The 26,090-nt window shown below is 38.9% G+C and overlaps 2 protein-coding genes across 3 annotated transcripts in view; both read left to right on the top strand.

Moving 5' to 3' along the window:
- Positions 1-1,119: 1,119 nt before the first annotated feature.
- Positions 1,120-8,509, top strand: LOC136044700 (complement C1q and tumor necrosis factor-related protein 9A-like). Its single transcript, XM_065730126.1, has 4 exons — positions 1,120-1,262; positions 2,950-3,141; positions 5,594-5,656; positions 7,578-8,509. The coding sequence occupies exons 2-4, from the start codon at positions 2,976-2,978 to the stop codon at positions 8,369-8,371; spliced, it is 1,023 nt and encodes a 340-aa protein (XP_065586198.1). The 5' UTR covers positions 1,120-1,262; positions 2,950-2,975; the 3' UTR covers positions 8,372-8,509.
- A 722-nt stretch (positions 8,510-9,231) lies between these two features.
- Positions 9,232-26,090, top strand: part of MIPEP (mitochondrial intermediate peptidase) — a 66,235-nt gene continuing 49,376 nt past the window's right edge. Inside the window, exons 1-10 of one of the 2 annotated variants that reach the window (XM_065730122.1) lie at positions 9,232-9,472; positions 12,140-12,367; positions 13,834-13,922; positions 15,110-15,196; positions 16,230-16,293; positions 16,702-16,884; positions 19,562-19,718; positions 20,237-20,285; positions 20,923-20,983; positions 21,461-21,513. In XM_065730122.1, coding sequence (XP_065586194.1) covers positions 9,278-9,472; positions 12,140-12,367; positions 13,834-13,922; positions 15,110-15,196; positions 16,230-16,293; positions 16,702-16,884; positions 19,562-19,718; positions 20,237-20,285; positions 20,923-20,983; positions 21,461-21,513 — 1,166 coding nt within the window. In that variant the 5' untranslated portion in view covers positions 9,232-9,277. The remainder of the gene's footprint in view (positions 9,473-12,139; positions 12,368-13,833; positions 13,923-15,109; positions 15,197-16,229; positions 16,294-16,701; positions 16,885-19,561; positions 19,719-20,236; positions 20,286-20,922; positions 20,984-21,460; positions 21,514-26,090) is intronic. The other variant, XM_065730121.1, reaches the window with a different exon arrangement.

The following is a 26,090-nucleotide window of genomic DNA, read 5'->3' as shown; positions in this document are numbered from 1 at the left end:
CTTCTGCACACCTATTTCCAAGGTATCTTTTCTGTGTCAAGAGATGCTAGAAAACAACTTAGGTAGCGTCTGTCTTTCTTGGTTCTATGCTTCATCAGAAAGCCAACAAAAAACTGTCAAACTGAACTAATAGTGCTGATTAGTGGGGTAAAGAGAAAAGCATTGTTTGTCGTGGTTTTCATTTCTTCATATTAGCATAGCAATTAGGCTAATTTGGCTGCAGAAGTTCATTGAAGGAGAGAGCTACTTGCACAATGCACAACTTTTTCTCACCATAAATCTTGTAATATTTTTTATTACCACGGGGTGGCAGTGAAGATCTTAGTGAAAACTATTCACTGCTCAGTTGTGCTCAGAAATTTTTTGAATGTTATTCAATGGACAGACCGTGTTTGTCATCACTTTGCAGTGTGGGAACCACCCTGGACACGAGGTTTTCAATCACTTGCAGTCACCAGGGTGAATCAAGGCCACTTCTTCTATCATTAACTCTTTTATTATGGGTTTTCACCCATCACTGTTCATGATCAGCATTTATGGAGCTGATGATACCCTCAGTTGTGCCCCTTCTGCTAGTCCTTGGCGAGCAGCAGTTTCAGTAGTGTCAGGAAGGTGCAGTGAAGCATCAAGTTATGGCTTCTTCAAATGTGGTTACCAGTCATAAATTTAGAGGCACTATAACTGTGACTGATCCCTAGAACAGCAATGGAGAGCTTGCTAACTACACATGAAAAGCTCCTTGACGTTCAGTTTCTTTGCTTAACTCAGTCTTGTTACTTCTTTAACATAAACAACTACCGTTTGTAATGCCACATTCACAGCACTCTGTTTTACTTATTATACTCTTTTTGTCCCTACCTCCACCGTAAATCACTAGCCAGCCTCCTTATATTTTTTTTTCAGTAAAATAATGTCACGAGACTTGCTTTCCATCCTACAAACACAAATAACACCTTTGTATAATGCAGCGGGCAAATAAAATCTTTATTAATTAATTGTGACAATTCTATTTCACATAACCATGGCAAAAGCTGAAGTACAGAGCACTTCAGCTTACTATTGGAATAAACAGAAAGATTCCAGTTTAGCTCTGTTTTAATTATTGAACAGCTCTCAAAATTAAATCACTGACCTGTGAGAATTTAGTGACCAAACAAGTACTTGTCCTCAAGGCACATATCTAGTGCCTGCATTCCCTTACAGGAAGCTTTTATGTAATACTGAAAGATCCCCAAGAGCATTGCAAGTACAAAGTGAATGAGGTAAGAGCAAAGATACAATATATATATACTGATGATGATGATATTGCTATCAAGTGCTGAGGAGTGCATGTAAGGGGATGGAATGCTTATTGCTTAGGCAAGAAACACTCCCTTAAAAAACTGAGAATGGAATTTTCTGTGGGAGGACAAGGACTGTCAGACTTCACCATGGGGTAATTCATATACTAACAGCATCTCATACAGCACTTCTTCCTTTTATGCTCCTGTTGTGTTCTTTGAATAAGGCAGCAAATGTTTACCTAGCTGAGAAGTAGCAGAAGTTTGATGTTAAAGTTTCAACTTTAGCGCAAACCAGCAGCAGATGAAGAGCTTTTGCTGGTGGGTGGCCAAACACCCCTCTCTACTGCTGGCAAAGGCACTGCAAACATTTCAAATAACTGCTGCAAAATTGGGAATGTTTTGGAAAACAGAAGGAAAATATTAAAGGATATGTCCCAAATGTAAGGCTATCCTATCCTATTTGAATTGAATGAACGTTTGAATTCCTACCAAGTGCAATTCTTGAGAATATACTGGCACCATTCTCTTCTTACATGTGTCACTTGAAATGATGGTGACAATGTTAGTTTTTATTTCAAAGGGAAACTGATCTTAACTTTATATTATTATTTATGAAAGAATATTTTAAAAGCCAATTACATAAGATGAACTTATGCTGACTACCATTAACCTCCTTATGCTAAGATTCAGTGCATTTGTTATTTAAGGATAATAGCACCAAAGAAAATAGATACTAATTTTGTTGCTAATTCATTTTTGTCCCTGTTTTTAACCTCTTCTCACTACTTACTCTTAGAAAGAGTGGACCTCTCTTCAAAGCCATGAAATAGTAAGGTCTCTCAAATGAAAGTGTAAAAGTAAGTTGGATTTTATGAAGCATAGTTAAATGACAGGGGGGGAGTCAGACTAAAGATCTGCTTTTGCAAAAAAGTTCTTTTTTGATTCCTCACATCTTTGTCCTCATCTCACTCTGCTTCAGCTCTGACCCTTTGTGAGGTCATTCAACTTATTAACTCAGAAAAAGACTAACTGTGATAATAAAACAAAAACAAAGCAAAAAAACACTGTTGTTTAGTGATGAGTTAATAGATTGAATTGCCTTAGCTCACCTCCTGTAGGCACCACAGACAGCTCATGGGAGATGAGAGGTACAAACTTGCAGCAATGAGGAAGCACAGGGAGAAATAAAGTCAGAGAAGAGCTGTTTCTTCACAGTTGCGAGCTTCCTGACTGGCTCAGTTATATTACTTGTCCCTTAAAAAGCTGTTAGATAAATTCTTGGTTACTAGTGGCCAACACAATCTGATCTCAGCTTCCCCAGAGCTGTGATTTCCAGCTGATCACCATCTACTTGCATCAGTATCTCTGTAGACTGTCCTTGCATAGTTACGTACTTTGACTAGTCACACTGTGTAAGAGAATACGAGAGAGAACCCATATAATAAAGGTATGTCTGATATTCTGATATTTGAAATAGAGCCCAGTTATGTCAAGGATGGCATTTTATGCTTATATAGAGACCTGTAAATAAAACAAAACAAAACATATATTGAAAGACCTTTTTTTTCCCTCCCTCCCCGACACTGTTCTTGGGCTCACAAACTAAATATGAGGAAAGAAACAATCAGACAGATGTAGGCAAATGTTTTTCTCTTAAATCTTTCAGCCAATATCATACAACCTATCCAAAGAATGAAAAGCTGGATTATACTGCTGGCTATTGTAGCCAGCACAGAAGAAGCACAACAGCAGGATATCTGTACCCAATCATATCCTGGCATCCCTGGCAATCCTGGACACAATGGCATACCTGGTCGTGATGGACGTGATGGCTCAAAAGGCGAAAAGGGGGATACAGGTACTGTGTTCAACGCAAATAATTGGAGGAACAAAATATTTTGCTATTTGTTTCCCAAAGATGTCTGGCACCCTGCATTAATGATTAGTCCAGGTAGCCCTCAGAAAACACCTCAGACTTCCATCACCTTCTTGTTTGAGATCCAGAATTCAAAACACAGGACAAACACAAATCTGCCGCGCATTTGCTCACAAATTTTTGCAGAAGAGCTTTCCCCCAACAGGTTATCAGTCAGGTCAGCAACTATGTGGCATCACACAGCAGGCATCATGGTTTAATGCATAAGCCCATCACAAATACTCTTATTGCATGCACAAATCAATCCAGATCAAAACTGTGCTCATCAGGTAAACCCATCTGTCAAGTCCTGATCTTGCAGATTCTGAATCACAACCTCTTTTTTTTTTTTTTTTTTCAGTAGAGTACATAATCCAGTACATAAAACAAACTGAGGTTAACAACCTGCAAGGAATTAACTTGAAATGTGCTACAATGTTTTACTATGCCTTTTAAGCCAAAGGAAATGTCTGCCCTTAATAGACAGTTACTGGTGCAATCACAAACCAAAAGCTAATGGATCACTTTCTTTGCCAGGAAAGCCTGTGCCTCCACAGGAAGCATGTGCTGCAAATCAGTGCTGAAGGTGTAGCTTGATGTGCATTTCTTTGTTGCCAGTGATGGTGTAGGCAGGAACCTCTGCTAGATCCTCTTGCCACCCCTTCACTCCTCTCTCCAATACACCACAACTTTTTGTGAGCCTACACAGTAAATCAGAACAGCTGAAAAATAACCAGCACTTACAGTTTGGGCAAGAAAGAGTTAACGCTGCTTATTGCCTGCTCTGGGCCACTGAAAGTCCGGTCTACCTACTTGAGCATTTACCTCTGTGACTGGTGAATACTTACTTCGAACTTGTTTATAAAACAGTGTACAGAATTCTTTCAGGCAACCCCTTATGTGCTTTTTCTGTGTTCAGAAAAAGTCTTGCTTAAAATTAAGAAAATCCATCAGCTTCTTACTGGGCAGATTCAGTTAACTGCCTTGCTAAATAGAGAGATCAAGAGTGAGTGCTTCCTTCAGAGGTACAGACAATATTTTACTGTGATATTTCAACACCACTGGCAAACTCCTGCAGATGTCTTTTCTCAGTGGCAGTTAATCATTGTCTCGCTTTGAGGCTTTTTGTTACTGTAAAGCTTCTTTCTGAGTGTGGCTTCCTCATTCTTTTTCCTGCTGGTATCTCCCATGGTATCTTCCATGGATAAAGGCAACAATAGGATAAGAAGTTTTCACCTCATCAATGCTGACCGGCAGGTATCTCCTCTACATACTTCAATATCCCCCTTCTTTATGTTAAGCATTCTCTTTGTCTCAAAAAGGTCTTCTCCCTGTCAGTTACCCCATAAAATAAAAGCATCAGCAGTGGCACCCACTAGAGATCAGGAATAAAATGATTACGATATTGTTTAGCCAACCCTGAAGAGGAATGATCAAAGGATTCACATCCCATTTTTCTGGTAATCATAGATTCACAGAATCACAGAATTGCTCAGGTTGGAGAAGACCTTCAAGATCATCAAGTCCAACCACAACCTAACCATACTACCCTAACTCTAACAACCCACCACTAAATCATGACCCTGAGTACCACATCCAAACAGATTTTAAACACATTCAGGGATGGTGACTCATCCACCTCCCTAGAGAGCCTATTCCAGTGCCTAACAACCCTTTCTGTAAATAAGTTTTTCTTGATTCCCAACCTAAACCTCCCCTGGCACAACTCGAGGCCATTTCCCCTTGTCCTGTCACCTGTAACCAGTGAGAAGAGACCAACCCCGCCCTCACAGCCATCATCTTTCAGGTATTTGAAGAGAGCAATAAGGTCTCCCCTGAGCCTCCTCTTCCCCAGACTAAGCAGCCCCAGTTCCTTCAGTCACTCTTCATAGGGCACATTCTCCAGTCCCTCCACAAGTTTTGTTGTCCTTCTTTGGACCTGCTCCAGCACCTCAATGTCCTTTCTGTATTGAGGTGCCCAAAACTGAACACTGTACTTGAGGTGGGGCCTCACCAGTACCAGGTACAGGGGCAGGATGACTTCCCTAGTCCTGATCAACACACCATTCCTGACACAGGCCAGAAAGCCATTGGCTTTCTTGTCCACCTGGGCACACTGCTGGCTCATATTCAGATGACTGTCCATTAGCACACCATGGCCCCTTTCTGTCATACAGCTTTCCAGTCACTCCTCCCAAGCCTGTAGGATTGCCTGGGGTTGTTGTGACTAAAATGCAGGATCCAACACCTGAATCTATTGAAACTCATGCAGTTTACCTTGACCCATTCTATCCAGGTCCTTCTGCAGTGCCCTTCTACCCTCTGGCAGATCAACACTCCCTCCAAACTTAGTGTCACCTGTTTAATGAAGATCTGTTTTTCTCTTCTGTACTAGGTGAAGCAGGACTTCCTGGAACTCCGGGGAAAGATGGTGCAAATGGAGAAAAAGGCCAAAAAGGTCAGAGAAGGAGCACTTCAATTTGTTCACTGTCGATGGGCTTGTGAGCATTGGACATGCTATACACTCTAGATGTAACAAAAGTAACATTAAGGTTTAAAAACCTTTTTCCAGAAGGGGTACAGGCTGACAATACAAGAGGGATTTGCTATCTCCAGTTATCCCGCTGCCTTTGATTCCATATAACTTACTGCTCAGCCTATGACCTCACCTTTCCTATTGCTCATCCTTTTGTCAGTTGCTGAGGAAGACACCACATCTGTAGCTACCTAAGGAAACTGAGGCTCCCATGGGTATACGTACAACTTCAGGGAAAAGTACTTCAAAAAGAATTACAAAATACAGGAATTGTACACCTAAAAATACAGTAGATCCCTTTATTCAGTAAAATCAATCAACTGGGTCCCTTCTAACAAGAGATATTCTATGATTCCATGATTCTATTCTCCTCCACATTTTCTATACCTTTGTGTAATCACACCTCATGCAAACAGCCTGGAGTTAAGCCAGCAGCTTTAGTAAAATACATGCCCTAACATCCTGGCTTAAAGTGGCTCCTGACGTCCACAGAACAAGAGCTGCCATACATTCTATGACACCGGCATCTCACCTCACATCCCATTTCCTATATTATTGTGATATTTTTCCTGTCTCATCACAGCAACCATAAACCTTTCCATTATCCCAAAATCCATGAAAGTCTAGAAAATGGATACATCACATGCTTAGACAAGCTATACATATACAGAAAGTTTCCTGAGTGAATTATGAATAAAAGCAGGCAATGAGACATGGTGCAAGTTGGATAATAAATTCAGTATCTTGGTGATGCTGGACACGTGCATCTTTGGAGTAATTGTGTTTAGAAAATTTATATTTCCAAAAGCATGGAAACCTGCCAAATACACTGTATTCAGGTTCTCAAAAATCCTTAGGATTATTCCAAAAAACAATGTGGAATATGTACTGCATGGGAGTAATTACAAGCTGTTCTACAACCCTCAGACTTTTCCCCAGGAAAAGGAGAGTGAGACATGGAAACACAAATGATTAACATTACAGAGCTACCTTTTCTTCCTGTGTCACTGGCCTGTTGAACCTGTTGTGCTTCTTTTCCAAGAGGCTAACCACAGAATTTCATGGTTTTACCTCACTGCCTCTGTTAAATACTCTCAACTGTGAACTGAGAACTGTAAAATTCTTATTTTACATACAGTATTACCCCCAACACCAGAAGCTACAAGCTTTCATGCAGAAATGATCAGACTCTGGTTTTGATCAATATGAACTTTACAGCACCTTCTGACATTCATGTCTATCAGTTACTAATGTGTCCTTCAAAATATGTGGGACCTTTCTCTGCAAAATTTTGTGTGGATGGATTTTCAAAGGCTTTGAGCTTCATTCCAAGTATGACTGAAGAATAAATGGAGCATGTCAAAGCAAATACCAAGAAGAAAAGCCCTTAGCTGCAAATCAACAGCAATCTAGGTAACACCAGTAAAGCCCCATCATGTAGAAATGATATAAGCTCATGGCAGGTAAGATCTGTGTGTTGCTCAAGTAGAAGACTCTCTGACTGAATTGTGAACTGTATCCCCCACATACAGCAAAGGCTGAAAACATGTCTGAACAGATGCTGCTTTTACATGAGATGACTTGAGCTGTCAGTGCTATCAGCAACCTGTAGACAAATCCCACCTTCCTTTCTTTGAGCTTATTCTTGCTGCTTTTAGCAGGGCTCCTGTCTTCTATTGTAATAGCAGGCTTCTCTGTCTTTTCCTGAGCTTGCATGTATGAAACACTGTACATACAATGAGCATAGTATATACAGGGATGACATACACATAAGTTTTTGTACTGAAACTCATGATTGACTAATCCATTGAACGTTATTATTATTATTATTTTTGCCATTTAGGAGCCAATGGGACTGTTGAAGAGAAGGGGAACAAAGGAGATAAAGGAGAAAGAGGACGACCTGGAAAATTAGGACCAAAAGGAGTTATAGGGTCAGTGGGTTACAAAGGTCAGAAGGGAGAGCTGGGACTGCAAGGACAAAAGGGGTTAAAAGGAGACATTGGGCCCATAGGTCCAAAAGGGACAAAGGGTGAAATTGGTCATCCTGGAAGAATTGGTTTGCCAGGGCCAGTTGGCCCCATTGGTAATCCAGGTCCTAAAGGTAATAGTGGAGACCTGGGGCCACCGGGTAGTCCAGGAATTCAGGGAGAAAGAGGCTTGAAAGGAGACAGAGGAGACAAAGGGAACACAGGTGCCCCAGCAGTTCTGCCAAGGAGCGCTTTCTGTGTAGGCCTTACAGCTGCCACCAAGTTTCCTCCCCACAGTCACCCGATCAAGTTCGACAAGGTGTTTTATAACGGCCTAAGTGACTATAACCCAGTCACTGGCAGATTCACCTGCAAATTCTCAGGCGTGTACTATTTCACTTACCACATCACTGTGTACTCGAGGAATGTCCGAGTAGCTCTAGTGAAAAATGGGATCAAGATGTTGCACACCATGGATGGATACCAGGGTGCTGAGGACCAGGCATCGGGAGCTGCCATCCTTGAACTACAGGCAGGAGATGAGGTGTGGCTGCAGGCTCACCGAGGAGAGGCCTTCAATGGACTGTTTGCAGATGCTGACGATGACACCACCTTCACTGGGTTCCTCCTGTTCAGCACCTCTGGGACACTGGAACCCACAGCGTAAAGCCATGCTCTGTTCATCTATGACTTGGGAGAGTTGTCTGATTTCTCCTCATCCAAATCTTACTGTTCAAAGCAGTGGAGGTTGTTTATGAGACTTGATGCGGGTTTGCTTGCTTAGTACTTTTCCTTGTTTTTGTTTTGTTTTTACAGATTTATCCTTACTTTATTTCCTGTCTCACGTTTTGTTTCTCCTATCCATGAATGCCATACACCTGTGTCCTTCAGTACTCCCCAGTAAAGTTTTAATCTTTAAAGAAGACTCAGAGGGGATCTGATCCATGTCCATAAATATCTAAGGCGTGGGAGGCAAAGGGATGAGGCTGGACTCTTCTCTGCAGTGTGTGGTGATAGGATGAGAGGAAATGGCCACAAACTGAGGCATAGGAAGTTCTGCACAAATGTGTGTGGGAACTCCTTCCCAGTGCAGTGACGGAGCAGTGGCACAGCTGCACAGAGAGGTGGTGGAGTCTCCTTCTCTGGAGACGTTCCAGACCCGCCTGGACGCCTACCTGTGCAACCTGGGCTAGGGAGCTGCTTTGGCAGGGGGTTGGACTCCATGATCTCTATAGAGGTCCCTTCCTACAGTTCAGAGACTGTGAATCCTCTAGGCAATTCCAATCGAATGCAGCGGAAAACAAACAGTTCTCATACCCAACTGTTAAAACACGGATCAAGACGACAGAATCAGCACAACCCTAAAGAGCATTAAACTCCTTACTAAACTCTTTTTCTCCAAGCCAGGCGTGATAAGCTACTCCACTGAGCTGTCTCACACGGCCACGAGGCGGCAGCGCGGTGCCGACCGGGCTGAGGGGAGGCGCCGCTGCCTCCCCGCTTCCCGCCTCGCTCCCCGCCTCGGGCCGGGACGCGCAGAGGTCGCGGCTGTGCCCGGGAGCGGCGCTCCGCCATGCTGGCCGGCTGCCGGCGAGCGCTGCCCGCCGCGCTGCGCCTCGCGCTGCGGGGCCGGGCGGCCGAGGGGCGACGGGCCGTCAGCACCAGCTGGTGCCCCGTGGGTGCCGCCTTCGATGCGAAGCAGCAGCGCGTCAGCGCGGCGGACAGGGAGACGGTGAGCGGCGGCCGCGGGACCCGGAGGACGTGGGGCGTGGGGTGGGAGGTGCGCGCTGCCTGCACGGCGTGTTTGAAACCGAGGGGCCGAACTGCGGCCTCTTCCGGGATCTGAGGGAAGCGGGTGCAGAGCTGAGGGAGCTGTGTGTGTGTGTGTGTCTTTGTATGTTCATAGCTTTAAGTGGCCGTTTGCAAAGAAGCATTTATTTGTTGGGTTGGTGACGCTGGGGCCTTGTAATGTATTTCTTTTTAGGATGGGTCCGTTAGGCTTGTTTATGAGAAAACTGAGAATCAAAACAAGCACCTGACCAGAATAGGATGTGCAATCTTAATGGCATGCATATACATTGAAGAGTCATTACGATTGGAAAAGACCACTGAGATCATCCAGTCCTACCGTCAGCCCATCCCGACCGTGCTCACTGACTTATCCCTCCCTGCCACAACCACACAGTTCTCGAACACCTCCAGGGACAGTGCTACCACCATGTTCCTGGGCAGCCTGTGCCACTGACTCACCGCTCTTTCTGAGAAGAAAATTTTCCTGATATCTGATCTAAACCTCCTCTGGCACAACTTGAGGCCATTTTCTCTCTGTTAGCTGGGAGAAGACGCCAACCCCCACGTCAGCGCACCCTCCTTTCAGGAAGTTGTAGGGAGCAATGAGGTCTCCCCTGAGTCTCCTTCACACCAAACAATCCCATTTCCCACTGCTGCTCCCTATCAGACTTGTGCACCAGACCCTTCACAACTTCATTGCTCTGGACACACACCAGGCCCTCATTGCCTTTCTTGTAATGAGTGGCCCAAAACTGTACACAGCACTTGAGGTGAGGCCTCACCAGTGCTCAGTATGCCAAATATTTCTACCTATAAGTTCCAGGTGTTAGTCCTCCAAATCAGCCTTTCCTGCTGAGTGTCCAGGTTGGTTGAGACTGTTGCACTAAGCGATTCAGCCACTAATATAATTCTAACTGCTGTGGACAGACCAGCGTTTGGTTGGGAAACACTTCTTTTTCTTTGCAAGCACCCTGGTGGAAGTTTTGCTTCAGGAAAAGATCCAGCTAAATGTTGTGCATCTGCCTGCTCTAGACAAAGGGTTCTGTGTTTGCTTGGCCTTTGGGGAGACTTAAGAGCTCTTAAGGAGTATTGATATGTATTACAGGCTTGATTAGAAGATATAACAGGTAAGGTATAAATGCAGATACCAAGGAAAGAGGCATGCAGCAGCTCTGCAATCACGCAACTGAAGAACTTGGAAAACTGCAAAACCACACTGGGCTTTTCCTTCCCTCTCATTTTTATGTTTAACTCTATACAGTGTTGGAGAGGAACTTCTCAGCTAATTCATCTCTAAGAGGAGATGCTTCCTAATGACAGCGGAGTGTATGCCCAAGAGGAGCTCACTGCAAAGGATGAATGCTGGGCTACAGAAGGGCCTGAGCAGAGGTCCTCAGCTATCTGAACCAAAGTAAAGGGGCAGGGCCTTGACTCAACAAGCATTTCTGAACTGCACTGAACAACACATGCATGTGTGCATGTGTTGACATACACATAAATATGTATATTTTTCCAATATTGTCTTTATTGCAGTCTGGTTCATGTCCTCACATAACAAATGAAAATACGGGAATTGGAAAGAAAGGGTTTCTGTCTTAGGGTAACCAACTTATAAGAGTATTAGAAGAAAGTGACAGTATTATAACAGGAATAAATAGAACAAAATGTCCCAGAATGTCCCAAAATGCTTATATTTGATGATGCTTTTTTTATCAGAACATATGCTTTTGCAGACAAACCATAAATAGAGATGGTCATACTGTGGTTGGGCAATTGCAAAGAGAGTTGTAGTGTACTGTTTTCAGAGTTAGTATTTTATCTGTATTAAATAATTATTATTATTTTTTTTGCTACTGTGGATCAGTGCTGTAGAACTTTCCTAGCAGGCAGTGTTAACAGTTTTGTATGATATGCAGCAGGAACTTCTTAACTCCCTTTAACAAATGCAGAATGTTGATCACATCTGCTCTGCCAAAGCTGTGCTCGGTCAGTGTGTGTACCCTGAATTCTGGGACAGGGACAGGCTTGGTAAAAAAATTCAGGAGCAAAACTGTTCATTCATACAATAATATCTTTGAGTTATTGTTTGTCATTCCCTTGAGATCTGGTTCCAGAGCTTGGGGCTCATTTCATGAGCTGGAGATCTCCGTTCCATTAGTGAGTATCTGGAGTGGCTGGTCAAGACATTCATTCACTGTTTTGGCACCCCCTTTACTCTTTGCTTTCCTTGATAAGTCTTTTTGCTTCACAAGGATGATTTTCCCTATTTTCAGAATGTAATACTTCCTTATGATTTGTCATGTGCTTTTGCTTTGGAAGCTAGATGAAGCTGCTTTGAAGGAAGGACAGCGTAGCAGGTTACAGGGCGGAACAGGAGAGGTTTGTGAGGGTTTTATATCAAACTCTCCATTTGCTGAGAGGAATCCTGAGTAAAAGATTCCAGTGAGAATGTTCTCTGGAGGATGATGCTGGGAAATGAAGATGTTCCCATGCCATGCCAGTATCTTTGACTGATGTTAATTGATTTTATGACTAATAGCTCTGCAAGGATACCTGTATTGGAGCACTGGGAAGTGCCAGTATGTACTAGCTAGGGTCATTCTGGTAAAATTTCACAGTGGAAATTTCATACTGAAACAAAGAGGCAGAAAACAGGAAGGGTGATAGTGATATGTTTCTGTTGTGTTCTGCACTGCAGGGTCTGTTTGGTGTTCCAGAACTGAGTTGCCCAGAAGGATTTCAAGAGGCACAGGACAAAGCATTGCAAGAATCAGAACAGCTAGTTCAGAAGGCATGTTCAACACCACCTGGGCCTGAGATTGTAATGATCTTCGATCAGCTTTCAGATGCCTTGTGCAGAGTAGCAGATTTGGTAAGTTACTTTTTATTATTATTTTAAGCAGTTTCTTTTAAACTGGCTGACTTTACACCTTTTTATCACAGAATGTTGAATTTTACTATGCACTCTTTATTGCTCACTAGAAATTGTCTGAAATTAATCTTGTAGAATAGCATTGCTCTTCATCTGCAGAAAGCATATCCAACTGAAATCAGTTGCTAATAAATAATAGCTCACTGATTTTTTTGCCATTGGTTTTCATATTTGAATTTCTCTTGGATTTGGTTTTCAAATCTTGTTCCTTGTTCTTTTCAAGACCTCTTTTGTGGCAGGCACTTCTTCCTGAAAGTACTTGCACACTCAGTCAGTCACTAATTCTCTTTTGTCTGTTATTTTATAATATGAACTATAACTGTTTCCTCTTTATCTTTCAATACTGAACTTGAAAACTTCATGTTAGAATTCAGTGGTCATAGTTTTGTTTCACTTTGGTGAGTGAAAGTTACCTTGGTTCCTCATATGTGCTGCTTTCAGGATTGCATATTCAAAGGTGATGTATCCTTGCAGTTTTAGCTAGAAGCAGTTTGGTGATTCTTTTCTGTTGGCAAGTTATCTTTTATGTTGGCAGGTGCCATTCAGCACCTGTTCTTGCACTACTGTACAGGATTTTGAACAGGCACTCTTGCCTTAAGAAGTGAAATTCTTAAGTATATTAACATTTCAAAGATTGCCTTTTCAATCAAACTGGAAATGTTCTATTCACAAAGAAAAGTTTGTGTCATGTACCTTCTGTAAAATCACACTGGATGACTTCCTAGTGTTTTCTTCTTTATCATTTGAATGCTAGAACCTCCACTTGCCTTGAATTCACATCAGCAGTCATGGAAACCTGTAGCCTCCCTAAGCACCTTTTCAGCATCCAGCCTATGGAACTCTTCTGAGTATTTGGAAACATATTAAAAATTAGTATCAGCAAGAGTGAAGCAAAATACCTTTTTTAAATCAAAATGAACCCTAGAATTTTATCTTTAAAAGTATTTCTTTCTACTAAGTAGTGATCTCAAAGAATAATGTTATTTTCTATACACAGCACTAAGAAAAGGTTTGAGAAGAAACTTATTAACTCTCCTTGGTTGTGTGCTTTCTTCGTATCTGTGAAGTTTAGTTTTAGGGTTATTTTGGAATAATGTTTGTAGACAATAGAGTGTCTCCTTGTTAGAAGGCCTCTAAGGTGTACTCTGTACTAACACAGTTTAAAGAAGCGCATAGTTGAAAGATATTTTTGGAAAGACTCAATCACTGTCTGCTTTAAAACTTGTCAGCACAGTTCTCCAATAAGCTTTATTTTGATTTAAAAATATGCAAATTATTCAAATATTTTATACAGAACCATATAGTAAATGTTAATGTATGTAGAACTATTTCAGTGCAACTTTGTTTTTAATTAAAAATTTTAATATGACTTCTTGACTCCCTGTTTTCTTCTTTTACTATGTCAGGCTGATTTTGTGAAAATTGCCCACCCTGACTTTGCATTCAGAGAGGCTGCTGAAGAAGCTTGCCGCAATATCAGTACTATGGTTGAAAAGTATGTTTTCTTTACTTTGCTATTGCCATCTGCATCTTTAAAATATGATAATCTGTGATAACATGGATTAAAAAAAAATAAGAATCATTTGTATATGGCAACAAATTTTCAGTCTTCCTGTTACAGATATTTGAGAATTTAATTTATTACAGTGTCTAATAAAATATTGTTCTACTTAAGCTTTATTTTACGTTCATAACAGAGTTTAGGTTATCAAATGACTCCATGTCACTGAAACCCATCAAAGATTTAAAACTGCATTTTTCTAAGACTCATGACAGTTAGATCTTGTAAGACATATGTACAAAATGTTAATATGGTTTTAAGATTAAAAACTCTTGTATTTCACAACACTTTTTCCCTGATGTGCTGAACTTTTGAATTTCAGCCTGTGAGTGGGATGTGTGTAAGAGAGAAGGACTTTTAGATTGAATGTTTTGGGATGTGTCTCTGTAGGACTGTGGTATATATACCTGGTGTATCCTGGCATGTGAGATCTTGTATAATTCCATTTCATGGAACTTTTCCTTAATACCTTCTGTATTCAGAGTTTGGATGTGCTTCTGGACATTTTCATGTGGGGTTTTTTTTTTCTTTCTTTTTTTTTAATATCATCTAAATTCAGAAAGTGAATATAGTGATACAGCAGTATATCAGTTTGGAAAGCTTTGTGATGAAATATCTAGTCAAAAAGAAATTTCTAAAATTTATTTCAGCAAAACTGTTGCTTTGGTCTTGCCAGAGTGTTTTGGAAACCTTTCACTAGCAACTTGATTTTTCAAGACTTAGATTGAGAATGTCACCTGAAACAGTGTGACTTCAATATCTGAATGATATTTCTGATTTAAAATTTGTAGAAAGAAGAAAGTATTCACAAATGAACCTGAGTCTCATAGAACAGAATCATAGAATGGTAGAATGGCTTGGATTGGAAGGGACCTTAAAGACCATACTTGTATTTCCCATGAAATGCCATTCAGAATTATTTTCCTATCAGAAACACTGAATGTATTTCCATGCTACATTTGTCCACATGTCTTTTATTTGTTAAATTTGTAGGTTTTAAGTGACTTCACTTTTAATGTTATCTTGGTAAAGATTCAACTTGGCCTTTATCTAGTACTATCAAGAAACTGAAGTGTTCCTAGTGGTTCCAAATGTATGATTTTTTTACTGTGCCTTTCCAGATTAAATACAGATGTTGAACTTTGCCAGAGTTTGAGACAGCTGTTATCTGATGAAGTTGTTATGAATTCCCTAGATCCAGAAACCAGGTACTTATTAATGTTTATAGATTTAGATGTTTATATAGTGTATCTTATTCCTTACTGAGCTTATAATTTGTGTTTTCCAACTGGAAAACATGCCACATCTCTGTGACAAATGTATTAGTTACTATTGAATTACCTGTACATGTGTTAGGAAGGTTGTAGTTTTGCAGTCTTGGAGCATGCCCCCGTGTCTGTAGAGCACCACATTTCTGATATCTGTGAAAATAAAAATGAGAATTCAAGATTTTCTGTAATAATACCAGCTTGGTTAAAATGAGGTGCCCTTCTGAGACAAAGTAAGTGTTTAACAATAAAAATAGGGAGCAGACTTACGTAACTTGAGTTCAGTTTGTAGAATCTGAATTCAAGGGGCTTTATTCTGTCTGAGAATATCAGGTGGAACTCCTGTTTTTTAGGCTTAATCACGAGTCCACTAGAAAAATTTGTAATTCATTACACCAGTTTTGATATTTCAGGAAAAAATAAGAATGCTTTTATTAATGGAACTTGTATGTAAGCTTCAAGATGATTTCTTTCTCTCAATATCAGATTATCAGTATATTTAAAGCTTTCTTTATTATTGCTGTAGAATGTTTTATTATCTGCTTATGTTTTTAATTATTTTTTTCTTGACATGGTTAGACAAGCTAAATGCCTAATATTTGCCCATTATAAGAGTAAGGTATTTCTTTGATCCTTATTTCCATATAATCAAAGACGATAGATTTGAAAAGATTGTTTTTGATCATTTAGAATGAATAAAGTGCCAAATTAAAAAGATAATTTGCACGAATTGGTTAAATATGTAGATGAGATCAGATCAATGCAGATGACTGAAATAGCTACAAAGGAAAAATTTTGTTGCACTGAGTAAACTCTTAATGACTTAAAACATAAGAGGTCTGTGTCTGTAGCAGCGTAAGAGTGGAATAAATAATTGTATCCTATGTAAATGATGTCAAGCTTAACTGATAAAAAGATGTGAAGAAATAGTATCAAACGAGGCTGTTTTAACAGGGATTTACTGTATTTTTAGGCGAGTGGCAGAACTTTTTATGTTTGATTTTGAGATCAGTGGCATTCATTTGGATGAAGAAAAGGTAATTTTTTACTAAAACATGTGAATAGAAATTTTCATTAATATCAAAGACCAGGTAACAATATATGCAGGGTAAAATTGTGATTCTGGGCCAATTTGTCCTCTGAGAACCCCTTTGACTTCTGTGGAGAATTTGACGTCTGTGAGAGAAGTGATGGATTTTGTCCATTCAAATCTTTTCTATAGTAGTTTTTTTATATGTTAAGATGTTAATTGGCCATTCTTTGCATGAAGTATGTTTGAGCAGCTGATCTTTCCTTTGTTGACTTCAGCTGTACCTTAAGAATTTGTTGATGCTGTAAGAGTAATGTTAAATTTGCCATTTTCTGCATCATTTCTGGGAAGTTTAAGGTTTTTTAAACTTAATATATGAAGATATTATGTATCTTGTACTTTGATTTTCTTACAGCGTAAAAAGGCAGTCAACCTCAATGTCAGAATATTGGATTTATGTAATGAATTTCTCATAGGAACTCAGCTTCCCAACAAGATTGACAAACATATTTTGCCAGAGCATATTCGGTATAATTTTACGGCTGAAGGCAATTACTTACAAGTTGCTGGTCTGCATGCTGACTGTCCTGATGATCTGGTGAGTATTTCCCAAGTCAGCTTTGGCATACTCTGTAGCAGAAGTGCATATTAGTTGTTTTAATAGTTATTTTGGCAAATGGATATGGTTTAGGGTTATGATGTTATGACTAATAAGAAATAACTGTTTTAGAGCATAGTAATCAGTGGCAACCTTGGCTTTTGTAGCCATGAAATAATGGAGGTGAAGATCCTGTATGTATTGAGGAAAAGAAGCAGAATGCAAACAGGTAAAAGGGGAAAATTTAGAAACTGTGCCTGTATGTCTAAGTATGAGATTATGAAGAACAAAGCTCGAGTTCAGACTTGTAAGGAACATCAGCAGCAGCGGGGGAGCATCTACTCATGCATTGATAGTAGCAGGCTGAAAAAGGAAAAGAGAAGTTCGATAAGTGAAAAACTTAAAGAAGTTAGGTTGGATGTAAGGAAAAGGTCTTTACAATGAAAGTGTTGAGACAGTGGAACAGATTGCCCAGAGATGTGTTGAAAACCCTGTCTCTGGAGACATTCAAGGCCAGGCTGGAACAGGCACTGAGCAACCTGATCTAGCTGTAGTCTTTATTCATTGCAGGAGGGTTGGACTAGATGTCCTTTAAAGGTCCCTTCCAAATCTGTATGATTCTATGATTCTTTTAAATGGGTAACTTAGTTACAGTGGACACAGATAAGACTGAGATGATAATTGCTTTCTTTGCCTCAGTGTTCACCAAAAAGGTCTTCCAGTACACTGTACTTAGTGAAAGAGTTTAGAGAGAACAGCCAGCTATAGATGAAGATCCAGTTTGGAATGACTTGAGAGAATTCAGCCTGCAGAAGCCCTTGTGATCAGACAGGCTGCATCTAAGGGTTTGGGGAGAACTGGCTTGATATCCTTGAAAGATTGTGAAGACCAGAGTAGAACCCCAATGACTAGTGTGGATGAGGGGTGGATAGGCAACAAGCTGAGCGTGAACCAGCAGTGTCTCAGGCAGAGTAAACAGACTGTATGAATGGGCAAAACCAGAGACTGAAGGAAAAGTTTATAGTGTTTTATTCAGCACACTTTAGACCACATCTAGATTACTACATCCAGCTTGGAACACCCCTCGCTGCTCCCTCCAACATGGACAGTGTCACACCAGGGTTACTTGGGGGCATAATTGGAAATTAGAAATTCCAACTGGAGAAACTTCTTCATTGTGAGGATACCTGACGAATAAATCCAGCTGCCCAGAGAGACTGTGCTGTCTCTGGGGATTTTCAAGACTCAAATAGATAAAGATTTGTGTAACCTTATAGCTGATACTGCTTTAGGCACAAAGTTGGACTGGAGACCTTGTTAGGTCCCCTCCAACCTGAATTATCCTGAATGATCCTATTTTATAGTTACTCTTCATGATACTTTTCTCAAAAGAATTCATTTAGGAAGTGTTTGTTTATAAACAGGTAATGGCTTTAGATTCTTTGAAATGTGACAGTGGTTATCTAGTCTTTTGGATGTCAAACTAGGAACATAATACAACTCTCAAATCGTCTCATGTATAACTAAAGACTGAAATCTTGTTCATCCTGAAAATGGGAAAAGCTGGCTGTAGTAGAGCCCAAGCTGAATTGTTTATTCTCTGTAATGAATGAAAACAGAATTAAAATTATGGCACTGAGAGGTTGTAAATAAAGGATTAATACTCACTGCATGTCATTTATAAACTTGTCCTGATAACTGTGTAATCTGCAGCATTGCTCCTTAAGGTTCAAGTAAAGAATGCAATTCTCTGAGTCAGGTATTTAGAAAGGCTCTTCAGAAATCATAAAATTGAGGTTGGAAGAGACCTCTGGAGCTAGTCTTGTTCAGAACAGAATCAAGTAGGTCAGGTTGCTCATGGCCAATATCCAACTGAGTTTTGAATGCTTTCAAAGTATGGAGATTAGTATGGAGATTGTACTGTCTCGCTTAGTAACCTGTACCACTAGTGTTTGACCACTTCTTTTTTTTCACTGTATTAAATGGGAAATATTCATTTGCCAGCTTGTGTCTGTTATGTCTCATGCTCTGCACCAAAAAGGGTCTGGCTGCATCTTCTCTTTGTACAAAATGTTCAAAGTAGAGGTTTTCTTAAATTAGTTTGTGAAATAGAAAAAGCACTTTACCAAGGTTGCTGAGGCTTGAGGTGATCTTTTTGAGGTGAAATAAAAATAAATCAGAAATAGGAGGAAAACTGATTGACTGTGAGCAGATGGGCAGACTAGTAGATTGGTACCTTGAAAGAAATAAGACTTTTCCTTCTCTTTCTTTCCCCTGACCCTGTCTCTGGTTCTCATCAGATCCTTCCAAGAGCCAGTTCGAATAACATGCAAAGGACAATGTGGTTTTCTTTGGGTTTATTTTCAGAGCTTTTTGTGAGCTAAGACAGCTCACACAGTGGTCTGAGAAACAGATCTTGGCATAAAGAGAGAGGCAATGAGAGGCAATTGACAGCAGAGGACAGGATGCTCTGGAGAACTCTTGAACTCGTATGTTGTCTCATTGCATTTCGTCTTTAATGAATAAGAGAGTAGTAACTGATGGAGAGTCATAGTTACTATTACTAAAATACTTTAGGCTTTTCCTAACAGTATCAATGAGTACCAGATTTTCAATTGCATTGCTTGTTTCCTTAGAAGTTAGATTGTAATAATGGGACTTTTTTTTTCCTTATTAGGTGCGAGAAGCTGCTTACAAGATTTTTCTTTACCCGAATGCTGAGCAACTGAGCTGTCTAGAAGAATTGCTTGCTAGTCGAAACAGTCTGGCACAGTTGGTTGGATATGACACGTTTGCTCACAGGGCTCTTCAGGGAACAATGGCCAAAAATCCAGGTATAAGGCACATCTCAACAATGAGCTGAGAAAGCAAACAAATTGTGTTAAGTGTAAGGTTAAAACCTGCTAGTTTGTTTCGCTAAGTTTACACATTTCTTGTAGTGAAGTTTCTTATTTTGTTTGCATTTTGCTGTATGAAATAATCATATTCCCTTGTAAATGGCAATAATGCAAGTAGGGCCCAGTGTTTTTTGTTCACAATCAGTGTTCAGTCCTTGGATTATGAAGTTGCCATTGTCCTAGAATGCAATAATATAAATATGGTACTGAATTCCCTTAAAATGATGGTGCAGTGGTCAGTAATATGATTTGTTATTCTAAAAACAGACATGTTATTTTTATGTTCTGCTTATGTTCTAAGGGCGCTTTTTTTCTTTGGGATGCTCTGATTTAAATGTAACACCTTTTAAGGGACTGACCCACATTTTTTCCTTTTTTTCTTTTTTTTCTTTTTTTTCTTTTTTTTCTTTTTTTTCTTTTTTTTTCTTTCTTCTTTTTTCTGCTGACACTTCTAGAGACAGTAGCACAGTTTCTAGAGAAGCTTTCTGACCAGTTGTCTGAAAGGTATGTCTTTTTCACTAAGATATTTTTGTAAGCAGACTTTCACTTCAAAAGCAGCAGGACTCATGTAACAGAAAATCATTCATTGCTCTTTATGCTTTGATGAAATAAAAATCACAACTTCCTCAGAGTTTTGAGGTGAACTATTAAAATGTATTCTGTGGCTATGATCAGAAAACAGCCAAGACTGAATACAAGTAATGTGACAAGAAGTGCAGGAAACAGCAAACAAGAAGACAATGTTTAAGTATTGAAGGGCACCTCTTATGACGTTTTCCATAGGCACAACTCCATATATGTGTTTTACATCTATGATCATTTCCCTTTGTTATGTTATCCTCCCCCTAGTTGCACACAACACAGAACACTTTCGTCACTGTGTATTAATGGGGTGTGTTGTCAGAATGAGAATGTTTGGGATGTGCACAGTCACATAACCAAAAAAAGAGTGTAAGAAAGATTTGATTGAAAGTACTTGAATGAGAAAAGCAGAAAGAGAAGTTCTTTTATTGTAGTACATGGCACTGATGGTTTATAGAGTACTACCAATCCCTGGTGGTAGAACAAAGTATTCTTGTATGCTGCATTCCATTGCTGAAAAATCATTCATGAAGTTTTTCATCATACAATTATTTTTCAGAACTCAAAAAGATTTTGAAATGATGACAAAGGTGAAAATGAAGCTTAACCCTCAGAATTCAGTGAGTTAAATTTACACTTCTTTTTGATACAGAATAAGCTAACCATGTTCTGTATGAAAAATCAAGTAAATTTTCATGTGTGATGTGTACTGTAATTACAAAGAGATGCTTTCCACCTTCTGCTGTAAAGTACTTTTTGTCTTCCTAGCTGCTATTAGTATTAAAACCAAGTGTTGAGCCTGAGATGGAGTTGGCTTATACAAAGTGATAGTTCTTTCTTTTAATTAATTGAGTATTCTTTTTTTCTTGGAGTCTAATCCTGCTGGATACTTGAGTAAGAAGTATGATCAAATTGTTAAAATAACTTCTCAAATTCTGGATTCTGATGCTATTTATGATGAATTTAGTGCTGATTTCCCACTGTGATTTAAAATTCCGTGACTTGCAGAAAGTGCAAAAATATGCGAAGGAAAAGAAAACGTTTACTTTGGGTTCACTTGTTAATTATTGTAATTGTAAGCTAGAATTCTCTTTCAGAAATTGATGCCGTGGGATCATCCTTACTACAGTGGCGTCCTTCGTGCTGAGAGGTAAGCTCATTATGCTCGTGATTGTAATGTAAATGAGTGGCTTTGTTTCATTCTCTGCGGTAAGTATAATGGAAGTCCTCAGTGTAAACAGGGTTTCCTTCTTTGAAGTTGTACTTCAATCTGAAAATATAAAGAATGTGTGAAGAGGCAGTTGTTTGCAACACTGCTTAGTTACTGTTGGAATGCCTATAAATTTTTGGCTCTTCTGTTGTTTCACAGGAAAGTATTGGTCCTCTTTGGAGATACAAGAGGATAAAATAGTTTTTTATTTTGCTTTTAGCTCTTAGCTGAACTGCAGTAATGTTTCAAAATAAATTTTGATCACAGAATACAATCTTAACTCCTCTTCAAGCAGTAGTTTAGTTTACTTCTTTACTGAACTTGTATTTATCATCCCTTTTTACGGACCTCAAACAGAAAATTCTTGGTTAGATTTTACTCTTTGTGGTTATTCTCTTTTGCAAAGACAAAGGAATAAATCCAATAGGTCCACCACACAGTCTTTAATTGTGTACAAGAAAAGAGATGGCAACTGAAGGGCAGGAGTGCTGCATGTTGTGTTCATTAGATCGGTAGTGCTGACCTTTTACTGTGTTGGAAAGATAATTTAAAGCTGTGCTGCTTTCACAAGAGGAAAGAGAAAAAAATCCTCCCTTCACTGCATTGTTGTGATGGTTTTTTTTGTTTTGTTTTTTTGGGGGGAAGGGGGAGAAACTTACTTTCAGCTTTATGCCTTTTACAGAAGTGACACAGATATGTCTGCAGTAGCTCTGTGCAGTTTTCATTTTCCTCTCTATTATGTTTTGGCACTCATTAGTACTTTGTGTGATAGATTTCTGTGTCACTATGAATTTCTTCTGCTTTTCTCAGAAAAATATTTCTGTTCAAAAGAATCCAAATGCATGCTTTTGAGTGCTTCTTTCGGGCTATGGTAATTTTGTGGCTCCAGCTGATGTACAGAACTATAGTTCCTGATTTTTGTTGGGTATGTAAGTGCAAGTTATCTTTGCAATCATAAGTATAAAGCAAGGATATAAAGGGTTTCAGAGCATAAGTAACATGGCAGTGTTCTAGCATGTCACACGAGCATCTCTAAACGATGAAGGAAATACTGGATGGGAACAGTGCCTGTGTCTGTTGGAAGAGATACTCTCTTACCTGTTTTGGTCTATGCAACCATGTTTACACAAAAATGTGAGCAAACACTGGAAAATGTGACCCTAATGTGATCTTTTACTGATTTATTTTTTCTTCTTCATATTCTAATTAGCCACATACAGTCAGATTGTAACAGTATCTGCCCCTTTTCTCTCCTGTAGTTTACCATTTTTGCTGTTTTGTAAGTTGAACAGCAGGAGGCGCTCCAGACTTAGCTCAGGAAATACTTTTTTCTTTCTGTAAACTCATTTACAGTTTTGTTTCTGTCAGCTTTCGCCGTGTTTTTTCCCTGGAAACTTGATCCAACTTCAGAAAGCACAAGTTTCCCATTGATGATAACAGGACAGTAGGATAGTTTACTTCCAATTTTGTTTTGCTTTTTTGGAAAATGATGTTAAGTAGCGTCTGTGGCTTTAAACTCATGATGGTGTAATGTTGTGTATTTGACAGAAGCTGGAGACAAAAGTCTGAAATCCATTGCAGAAGTATCTTAAAAGGAGATAGAATAATTTAGAAGAACCTCAAGAATTTTGGCAGGTTAAGGGTAATAAAACAGTGAATGCTGGAACATGCTTCAGCCTCTAACAAGTAAGAAGATGTCTAATATGTGTATTATAAAATAATGCTGTTGAGTTTTAGTGCAGGCAAGTACCATGGTATTAATTAAATCCCATTACTTCTCAGTAAGTGCTGTTGCAGTTACAAGTAATTCTCAAGGCCCTGATCTTGCAAAGATGTAGTAGCCTTGAAGACTTCTTTTGGGTCATTAAAAAAGAAATAAAAATTGATGAAAGAGATGTTTTGAAGTCAGTTGTTTGTCTTGAAGGTAGGCTGAACTATACTTAAGTCACTTCTGACTTTTTGTAACAGCTGTCACTGGCAAACTTACAATATTTGGTGTTGACTCCTGTTTTCCTAACCTTTGTTGCTTATGAGACTGGGCTGACTTTGCTGGCTGTAAATTCACTTTGGGATTATTTGCCAAACTGTGAAAGACTTTATTCAAGAAACAATTGGGATGTGCTCTCAGAGTCTTGCTCTTTGTGTTGGTCTGTTGCTTTGGGACTGCAGAAATGAGTAAGACTGACCTTGGGGATGAACAGATCAGTACAAAATAATCCAGTGTCCTGCTCTGTAGGAAAGAGAAGCCACTATGACAACTGGAGGCATTTTGTATTCTGGGGTAACCAGCTCAGCAGAAACTAGGAATAATTCATTCCTTTCATGATGGACTGTACATAGACTTCTGGCTTGCAGGAAAGCACATTTGTTCTTGAGGGGCAGGGGCGATACCCCAGTAGCTGAACATGACTGTGAGTGTTTCTAAATGCACAGTCGCTGAAAGCTGTAACTATATTATTTTTAGTTTTATGAAAGAATGTTTTCTGTTGGGAATGTCATGTGGAAAAACAGCCCGGAACATTTGTGGAATATGTGAGAAAGCTGTCCCTTCTGTTCAAATTGAATCCTGAAATGAAAAAATAATGCAAAATTTTAAAAGAACCAGGAAATGCCCATAGGGAAGGAAAACTTTCTGTAACTATCTGTTTCTAAGCAAGGGAAGGCATGTCTTTTATTAAATCTACTTACCCGTCACTAAGCTGGTGGACTAGAGTTTCTGGAGGAAAAAAATGAAAGAATGAAAAGTCTTGCTCTATTTTTCATTGTTGAATGGTTATTTAACAAATATGTACTGCAATTTTGAGAAAGGCTCAGAAAATGGTGAGTTTTGTTATGTGCTGAGACTCATACTATTATTTGGTGGTTTACATACAATTCTTTGAAATATCCCAGTAAAGGTGTTTCTCAATAAGTTTGTTGCCCTTTTCTTCCTGTTATCTCAGAATACTTAGTTTGTTATTTTCTTTACCGAAGATTTAAAGCACTTAATGTAATACAGGCAAAGCATAATATGTGTTACAAGCATTGTAAGAAGTTTTGAAGTGATCATTCTTCCTGAATGGATATTTTATTTGCACGACGAGTCATTCAAAAGCAGAAGTTACATTTCAAGAATTATTTATTTATTCAAAATGCTGTGGAATGTCAAAGAAATTGTTGTTTGATATGAAAACAAAATTAATCTAAATGTCATATAAAGTGTTAATAGCAAACCAGTATTCTGAATTATCCCCTAACTTCCTCCATAGTATTCCAAAAGATACAACTAACAGAAGGAAAAAAGGAGCATAAGATACAGGTGCTAGTTTATGGTTGTTGAAAGTACAAAGGCTTTTTAGTATTAATATTATTTTTTAAGAAATCCAGAGTCTTCTATAAATCATGGTTAATAGTCTCCCTTGAAGTAAAGAATTAAATTTCATAGTCTGGCATGAAATGAAAATTGGAAGGGGCTTTCCTTGTCTTGATCTCTTTAAGGTAACCTGAGGGGTTCATCTTTTATCTTCTACTAAGAAGGTTTTTTTCCACGTTTTTTTCAAGTTTATTTGAAAGTTTTGTGAGGATCTGTTTTATTAGAGATAGTTTGCATTTTCATGGAAGTCAACAGGATAATATTTTTTCTCAAAAGCAAAAACAAAGCACCAGAATTTATCAGAGACTGCATTTAATAGCCGCAGATAAGAGTTCTTCGAAGGAACTAATCTGCAATTGTTAAAGAGTCAGAAGGCTTAGTTCTGAAGAGCAGCAATACTTACTCAAATATCCCTAATGTCCAAGCTTATCAAAAGCATCCTTAATAAAATCATGCTACACAAAACAGTCTTAGTTTCTTTCCAAATATACAGCTTAAATGAAAGTTATTTTAGAAGTCTGCATTTTATTTAGACTCAATGAAGTCATACAAGCTTAGAAATAATTATTTATAATGACATATTACATCTTTGTTCTTCTCAGAGACACAGCCTTTTTGTTTGAAGCCTGCTGTTCTTGAAGAATAACCAAACCTCACTGTGTCAGTTAACTTCTTTTTTTTTAAATTGGTTTGGCTACATTACTTCTTTTAAAAATATTGCTGGGCTGCATACTGTAAAAGTGAGGTGTCTGGATTTTTGAACATAGTTTATTCTTTAATATAAAGCAGGAATTTACATCAAAGAAACTACTGTTTTCTTTGATATTTCTGCTTTCTTTAGGAGAGTAGTAGGATTTTTCTTTCTAAACTTTCTAAGCTTACATTCTACAATAAAGTGCATAAGAAAATCTTCATGCTTTCTAGGGTCAGTTATAAATACTAATGCTTTGGGGTTTGAATTCAGACATTCAGAGTGAAGTGAGATATTGGAATATGTTTTAAGACTAAATGAAAGCAGAACAGACTTGGGTTTCTTTTTTTTTTCTGTGTCTCGTTCTTTAAGTTTTGGATGTTTGAGCATTACTTGCAGTATGCAGTTGTGCAGGTTCAACAAGGTAATTGCAGGTTTGTTGTTAAAATAAGGAAGACTGCTTCTAATTTTTGA

Source organism: Cyrtonyx montezumae, unplaced genomic scaffold (genome assembly GCF_038088225.1).
Source record: "Cyrtonyx montezumae isolate F1298 unplaced genomic scaffold, pur_monq_1.0 scaffold_12, whole genome shotgun sequence".
NCBI classification, from domain to species: Eukaryota; Metazoa; Chordata; class Aves; order Galliformes; family Odontophoridae; genus Cyrtonyx; species Cyrtonyx montezumae.
The sequence above is the reverse complement of the archived record's forward strand: the minus strand, read 5'-3'. Positions and strand labels throughout refer to the sequence as shown.

Coding starts and splice junctions, on each gene's coding strand:
- LOC136044700 (XM_065730126.1), top strand. CDS start 2,976: ATGAAAAGCTGGATTATACTGCTGGCTATTGTAGCCAGCACAGAAGAA. Junction 3,142..5,593: donor AGGCGAAAAGGGGGATACAG/GTACTGTGTTCA, acceptor CTTCTGTACTAG/GTGAAGCAGGACTTCCTGGA. Junction 5,657..7,577: donor TGGAGAAAAAGGCCAAAAAG/GTCAGAGAAGGA, acceptor TTTGCCATTTAG/GAGCCAATGGGACTGTTGAA.